We start from the raw sequence: 7,779 nt of genomic DNA on the forward strand, positions 1-7,779 counted from the left end.
GTTGACTTACTTACTTGCTGTAAGGACGATCGAGCGGGCGGGCGGCTGGGCGTTCGGGGTTGGTGACGCAGTCGGTAGCGATGTTCAAGGCGCAAACAAGTAAGCCTGTGTGTACTGTACTGTACTCCGTACACGAGGCACTTCCAAGGCCTGTCATGTCGGTCAGGTTAGGTTCAGGCCTAGAAGACTTACAGCAGGTAAACGAGTGGAGACGAAACCTCTTACACAGCCTTTTGGTCGAAGCATGTCGCATATCGCATGTCGGGCAATGAATCGACTTGATCACGTCGTCTATGCAAAGCGCCTCTGCCCAGTGCCGTGGCTGCTAACCCAAAACCAAGATCATCGAGGGCGCTCCGCTTTGGTGTTTCGCACTGTACTATAGGGACCAGGAGGGTGCTGGGTGGCCTGGGTGGGTGTGTGTACACATTGTACTGTGTGTGCACCTGCTGGGCTGGCTGGCTGGCTGGCTGGCTGGCAAATCCAAGTCCATGGTCCAATCCAATCCAATCCAGTTGTCGAGGGCAACACCTTCCCCCTTGAGAAATTAATTGTTGGTCTCTTACGCCCTCCTGATTAAACTGTGAGATGACCCGTCGCCGCCATCTTGCTCCCTTCATCACCACCCCTTGCATCCATCTCATCCATCCCATCCATCCACCTGCCACCTCGGCTCGCAACCAGAATTGACCAAAAGCCTGATCTCACTCACCGTACTGGACATCCCATCCCATCCAGATCCGCATCTGTGGCAACCCCCCTCTCCCAAACACCTGGTCGTATAAAATGCGCCGTGACACACTCACTCACACGCACACACACACACACACACACACACACACACACACACACACACTCCCACTTTCATGGGCAAGGTTCTGGGGATGACATAGACCACACGCAGTACCGCACAGTGCCTGCGATTGTGCCCCGGACTGGAGATTGCTCATGTTCAGTGCAGCACCGCTCCATCGGCAACCTGGCCTGCCCGCCTCTATCAGATTATAGACAAACTTTCCCAAGCCCTATGTCGAAACCACTGTCAATCTAAAAGGGCCGGCTAATGCAGATCCGAAGGCCCAGACATGCCTAGGTAGTAAGCTGTCACCTGTGGTGACCTACACTAGGCTTCTCAGCTTGCAATGTGGTCGACCCCAAGGTACCCCAAGGGCAGGACGGGCCAGGGCAGGCCAGACAATTACGATCCACTCATCATATCATCATGGCCATCAGGATCACCAAAATTGCCGTCCGCTCATACTGCCGCTCAACCCGGCCAGTTGGACAGGCGACCGCCGTAAAGTGAGACCGCCTCACTGGCGATCTTATTGACTTACAACCAGACTTGTGTTGCTCAAATTCGTCGGACCCAGACCCAGACTCGACTCGGACCCATACCCATACCCATTCCCAGACTTGAATAGCCCCAGCATCGCCTAGCACCGCGGAGGCAGCAATCGCCGCCATGATTCGGGCAGCCTACGCACTAATGGGGCAATACGCCTGGACGCCCAAGGCGACGACCGCTTCGCTCAGACCCGTAAAGTTCGCCTGCAACGGACTGGCGCACTTGCAATTTTTAGGATCGTCGGAAGTTGGCTCACCAGGGCTCATGAGTCGTCTGGCGGTGCGACTGGAGCCTCACACCAATGCAGGCCCTCCCTGCGTGGTGGCAAGTTCGCATGCGACACGACGACACGACGACGCTCCTTGAAGTCAGCTTATCAAACACAGATATTAACAGACTTTGGTCACAGCGGTCTTCGAGTCCTCGGGGGTGACTGAATGACTCTTGGTCTTGGACAAGCTCCGTCGAAACTGTCATCCACCTTCCAGCCACGGTACCCTGCCGAATCGCAACGATCTCCCCCCAGCTTCGCCCGTCACGGCGAGTCGCAACCCAGGCTGAAAGAAGGTTTCTGCGGGACTCCACGAGACGTTCAAGTCCTCCTCTCGGTCTAATCTTGAGACTGGAACCCTGTCATATTGGACATCATGATTTGCGTGCGAAGTGCCATGCTGACCCCGCTCTAACTGAGTCCTGCAGTCCGGCTACGGGCTTTCTTTCTCTGGAGGATTCACCGTCCGTCGCTCGGCAAAGCGCGAGCTGATGCCATCGGGCGGATGACCAGTCTGCGCGCCCCGCCCTCGAGATATACGACTTGACAGGGCCACATGAAACTTATTCATGCCGCGGCCTTGATTTGTGCAGCAAGTCTGCCTGTGAACACTAAGGCTGCTGTTCACTTTGTGGATACCGTAGGAGACACCAAAAGACCGTTCCGACCGTCATGTCTCGGTGTGTGGCTTCCTGCGTCTGCCACGGTCCGCAGAGGCCTGCCTATGCCTGTGGTTACAACAATCTCACGCGGGCGACCACCTGAGCACAAGCCCCCATTTCGTCGCCGAGTACGGGCAAAAAGACACTTAATCTACTTGATAGGCGAGGAGGTTCCGACTCCCAGATCTGGGTTCAAGTGACCGCAGATGGCGCTTCACTCGACCCAAATGTTGCACCCCAGGACCTCATGGTGACACTCTTGGCCACAGTCGCATTGGCTACGTCCCCGGAGGCTAGTGAACAAATGTGCGGGTGGGAATACACACACAAGCCATCTCTTATTCGGACGATACCCCTCAGCCCAAGTACGACGGGCCACGCCACGCCTCGTAAGCCAAAGTGCACGACTGCCTGCCTGGCCCCAAACCCACGTTGATGGATGTGGTTAATGCAGGCCCAGGAAACCAACCATATATTCGCGATTATTGTCTCGTTTTAGTGCATTTTTGCCCACCGCGGGCTGCCTACTTCCCTTGGTATGGATGACTAGAGCCACCCATCCACCGGGATGCCCAGGTGGCCCTGTACCTGGAAGCGGCGGCTTTGTTGTCCAAGCCTCTTCAAAAGCCTCATACCGGAAACCCCCCTCCCCTCAAACTACGCCCGGCCGTCAGCGGGCCACAAGCGACAATCAGCAGCTTCAGTTGCGCCCACCCCCAGACCCGTTCGGTCTCCTGCCGTGGTCCCCTTCCGACTGAAGCCAGATAGATTAGCAGTCACCACTCCCGACTAACCCCCCCCCCCGGCCCTGCGGGAACCTGCAATGAAAGGGCACACTTCCTGCTTGCAGCGACGCCACGATGCCACTTTAGTGCAAATTCAACAATCATGGTTCCATCCTGCACAGTGCCACAGCCGTAATAAAGGGCCATGGAAACGGGGACGGCCGTGACCCCGCGGAACTCTACGTTCTCTACGATTCTCTACGTACAATACAAAGAAAGTAGGAACACGACGTACGTATGTTGGACCCACAAGACTGGAGGTGTTGCTTTTCCAACATCGGGTCGGCAAGGCGTCTGTCTGCCTCCCCTGTGATGCGGTTGACATCGCCCTTGCCTGCGACGTCGTGGTACCTTCATCGGGATCCTTTGACGGCGTGACAGCAATTGACACGGCATCTGCATTTCTGACTGCTCATGGAAAAGCAACGTCTATCCTCATCGTCGCACAGAGAGCGAGGGCAAAAGAAAACAGGCTAGCGTCTCCCTGAGGCGGGGACTGTAACGAATGGAGCCACACACACACACACACACACACACACTCGCTCACGTATACACACACAAGTCAAAGTCAGACGATTGCTAACCATTCCCATCTCAGGGACAGCATGGACGGCCGCCAGTCCGTCGAAACCAATGTGGGCTGATAGCCAAGTGGTCACCCCGGGCGGGTCATAACAACTCGGCATGCCCTTCATCATCACTAGGCTGGCTCCTGAAGAAACCAAAGTTTCGGGGCGTCACTGCATGGTCATGGCACAAAATCGACCTTGGAAGACGCCTGGCGCCTATTTTCTTGTTGGTGTGGAGCCGAATGGGGAGTTGCACATGGGACACCTAATCTATCTTATCATCGCTTCCGCAATAAGTATCGGGTCCGGAGTTTCTGGTGGACGCCAGCTTGTTAGTAGTACCGGCCTTGCTGCGGCCGTCATGGGCACAGCTGTTGTTGGTGCGCGCGCGCCTCACTCATGCTTTGTGATTTATATGCTATTTTTGGGGCTACATGAGATACAAAGCTGTATCTGGCCCCGCCCGGCATATTGCCAATCAAGTTCTATTTGGGGGCTGGTGCAGCTGTGTCTCCCGCAGCTATCATCGTGCCTTGGGTGTGCGAAGACTATTTACTGTGTATCTGTTCATTCCTGGACTGTGGGGGTGATCGAATTGCCTGGTGATATTGAGACCAGGGCCGTGATGGGTCCGCCCAAGAATAGCCACTGGCCGTTTCGGCGAGATGGGTTTGGTAGGGTGTTGGTTCACATGTCTCCGGTCATCGCCACTTCCCTTTGTGAACCTCGAGGGACGTGTGTGTGATATAGCCGTTCGGCACATCGCTAGGACTCCGTTGCCCTACTGCTCCTGCGCGGCCGCCGACGACGTTGGTCATGTTGGCCTGGCATTGCATCAGCATGGCCACCTAAGCCTCCTCCGGGGTCACGGGCTCGGTCCATGTCCGACCCGACAGCCTCTTCTGCGAGGCGCTCCGCGGCGTGCTCCAGGGTGAGCTGCAAGCTGTTGCGTGGCTCCTCGGCAATCGTGCTCGGTCGTCGTCGGTGCCCGCGGTATTGGTCGCGGGAGGGTCTGCGAGAGTGAAGGGTTAGCTTGCCTGGCGGGCGGACACCTTTGTGTTGGGTTCCTCACCTGGGCAGCCGTGATGGCCCATCACGACGGCCTTGGGAGCGTGGTCGACGAGCGTCGTGCCGCTGGCGGGGTCCTGGAAGGCGCTGAGGCGGCTGAAGGTGATGAAGGCCTTGCTGGTCGTTTTGTGGCCCCTGGCTAATGGACTGTCTGCTCGTACCTCTAGCCGGCCATCCTCGCGCAGCTCCTTCTCTTCTCTCTCGATTCCTGACCTCATCCGCGATATCGTCCGCCACCTCTCGCACCACCGGGTTGTTGGTCGTGAGCCTCGCAATCGTAGGCAGGATGGATGCGAGCCTTGATCCCCAGCTGGGCTTCGGGCTATGCTTCTTTTGTTCGTCGTTATCAGATCTGCGTGGTTGATTGTTGGTTAGCATTGCAAACTCGACGAAATATTCCTTAATTACTTACTCCTCAGGTGATGGCGACCTTAGATACGGAGTTGCGCCCTCGTCGGCCCGCTGATCCCGATCACGATTGAACCTGCTTGGAGTCAGGCCCATCCTCCGTCGCCGATCGTTGCTCTCACTCGAAGCGTGGCTCCTAGTCCCGCACGTCGCGCCGGCGCTCGAAGGGGGGCCCTCTGATCGAGCGATACTGAGGAGGAAGCCATCGTCGATTGTGGGATGACCACCGTGGGTTGCATCGTGTGTGTTGTAGTAGTCCGAGCCTGCTCCCGGGGAAATCGTCTCGGGAGGGTGTGTTAGGCGGCGCTTCCTGCCATGGTGGTGGCCGACTCTTGACTCACCAGCGCCGGGAAAGCCGTGACTGCGTTTGTGCACAAGTGAGTGCTCTTTAGGCGGTGATGGAGGTTGAGGCCTACCGATGCGAGATTCGGCACTGCTTAGGACTGGAGCAACTGGTCGCTCGACTATCCTCTCGTCTGGGCTGGGGGTGCGCCGACGGCGTCCCACTCGAGATTCGCCGTGATGGAGGTCTTCTTGGTTTGGGATTCTAGCTGGGCTTTGGGAGCGGCGGGAAGGACGGCCAATCCGTGACTCCAGGACCTCAAGAGATGGCTGCTGAAATGTGACGTGTCGCTTTGGATGGTTCGTTTGGCTCTCTTCATTATCAATTTCGTACGCCTCGTTTCCTTCTTGACGTCGTTGTGGATCTTCTTGTTCGACGCTCGTCTCCGCAACAGCGTTGGCTGTCTCGGCTCGAGGGACAGCAGGCCGCAAGGGCTGTCCTGGGAGTCGAGGCAACATGTCTACGCCGCTGGCTTCACCATAGGCACTGCGGTGTTCCCGTTCCTCCTCTTCCTCTTTGTCGATCCGATCAACCAGCTTCTGCAGACGCTTGGCCTCCTCACCTCGCTTGCGGCCATCATGTTCCACGAAAAGGTTGTCGTAGTCGGTACGCATGTCAGAGTCGAGACTGGTCGATGACTTGTAGCTTGTGTCGCTTGATTTGGAGTTGTCAGATTTCGAATCGTCCTGTTGGGTACGTTTACGCTGTCGTCCTCGTGGCGGGGAGCGGCTGGGGCTCGGGGCTGGACGGCGGCGAGCATGTTGGCGTCTTCGTTCACTGGGGGACGGTGTGCGGCTACGTGTGAACTGCGAACCACCTGCTGGCGGGCTCCGATCCCGTGATGGGCTTCGTTCTTGGCGGTCCGCTGGAGGTAATGAGCCGCCTCGATCAGAGTCATCGTCTTCAATGGTGGATGCGTGACCTGGAGACGGCGGCCTGGTCCGTACCTGGCTGTCGGTTCCTGTTGGCTGCTGGTAGATACCGCCGTTTGGTGGCTGGCTCGGGGGTGGTGGCGGCGGCGGCGGTGGAGGAGGAATCAATCCTTGGGCCGGCATATCGGGCGGACGAGGTGGAGGAGGCGGTATGACCAAGTATGTCTGCGGTTGCGCTCGAGGGTACATCATCGCTGGTGGAGGTGGAGGCGGACCGGGCACCATGACCTGGGGAGGATACATTGCGAGGGGTATCGGCTGCGAGTAGGAGCCAGGAAATGGATATCCCTGGACGAAATTAGGCGTACTCATCGATTGTGGTGGGACGTTCTGAGAGGTTTGAGGGCGTTGTGGAGGAGCCTGTGGTGACCATATCTGAGTGTGAGATGCTCGTGGAGATGGCGGAAGGGAGTCAGTCGTCGTAGCAAATCCTGGGGGTATAATCACTCCAGCACCAGGCGTAGGAGGTCTGTAGGCCGGCGGGGGCGGAGTCGGCGACCGAGCTCTTCGAAATACCACAGTCCTCTGGTATGGCCCAGACGAGACCACAACAGTACGGCCATCCCCGAGATCCAGCTCGATATCCTCCCCAGACCCCCTGATCCTCCCCTGCCTTGGTCGAATAACAGTGTACCAATAGACCCAAGCAATTGTTATGACGGCAATGATGACGCTGAAAATGACGCCAAACTGTCCCGCCGTGTTCAGGCAGCTCCAAGCGTTGTTGGAGCACGACTTGCCGTCGTCGCTTGCCGCGTCGCGACTGGCGACCTTGACGACTCGGTTGACGCGGGACGTAAGAGGCGACATGATTTTCGATTCGGAGCCCGTGATGGTATCCCGCCTGTGATATGCTTGATGACGCGATACGGTCAGGTGGCTGGCTGGGCGGTGTCTGCACCATCGAAGGCGTAGATCACCACATCTGGCGCGGGGCTGCGAGAAAGGCGATGCTCACGGGCATAGAAGAGTGTGGATGATAGTGAGAGGTGAGAGAGGTCGGTCTAGAATTGTTCAGAGGAAACGTCGCGGAATATAACCGTTGACAACGACTTCGAATTCACCCTAGAAGACTTGGAGGCCTGCCTTTCATTTGAAATAGTCGCAAGGGACGCTCGGTAGATAGCACGGTACGGCTGGCCAAGCTGTAGAAACAAGGAGCGGCTTCCAAAGGGCTATGTTTTCTTGTTGCTCTGTGTAATCGCCAAGGCATCGAATAAATGAAATGGAAGACGAGTCAACATTTCACCAACTGGAGATCTTGTAGAAGGACGATGCTTCGGACACGGTTGATATTCAGAAAGAAGACAGAGGTTGACTGCAATTGCATTATGCAGCACATCAAGGATGAGAGGAAATAAATCGTATTTCAACATTTCATTCCCCCAGAAAT

General features: G+C 56.8%; 2 protein-coding genes across 2 annotated transcripts; one reads left to right on the forward strand and one right to left on the reverse strand.

Annotated features, from left to right (window-relative positions):
• Positions 1–1,222: 1,222 nt before the first annotated feature.
• On the forward strand, positions 1,223–2,128 carry J7T55_011166 (uncharacterized protein; the record flags this gene model as incomplete). Its single annotated transcript, XM_053135574.1, has 3 exons — positions 1,223–1,302; positions 1,441–1,669; positions 2,048–2,128. 3 exons carry the CDS (start codon positions 1,223–1,225, stop codon positions 2,126–2,128), a joined length of 390 nt encoding a protein of 129 aa, XP_052986805.1.
• Positions 2,129–4,483: 2,355 nt separating this feature from the next.
• On the reverse strand, positions 4,484–7,350 carry J7T55_011167 (uncharacterized protein; the record flags this gene model as incomplete). The annotated part of the gene is made up of 5 exons (XM_053135575.1): positions 4,484–4,647; positions 4,708–4,816; positions 4,917–5,055; positions 5,116–7,230; positions 7,307–7,350. The coding sequence occupies 5 exons, from the start codon at positions 7,348–7,350 to the stop codon at positions 4,484–4,486; spliced, it is 2,571 nt and encodes an 856-aa protein (XP_052986806.1).
• Positions 7,351–7,779: the final 429 nt, after the last annotated feature.

Source organism: Diaporthe amygdali, assembly GCF_026229845.1.
Source record: "Diaporthe amygdali strain CAA958 chromosome Unknown NODE_56_length_267093_cov_64_804720, whole genome shotgun sequence".
NCBI classification, from domain to species: Eukaryota; Fungi; Ascomycota; class Sordariomycetes; order Diaporthales; family Diaporthaceae; genus Diaporthe; species Diaporthe amygdali.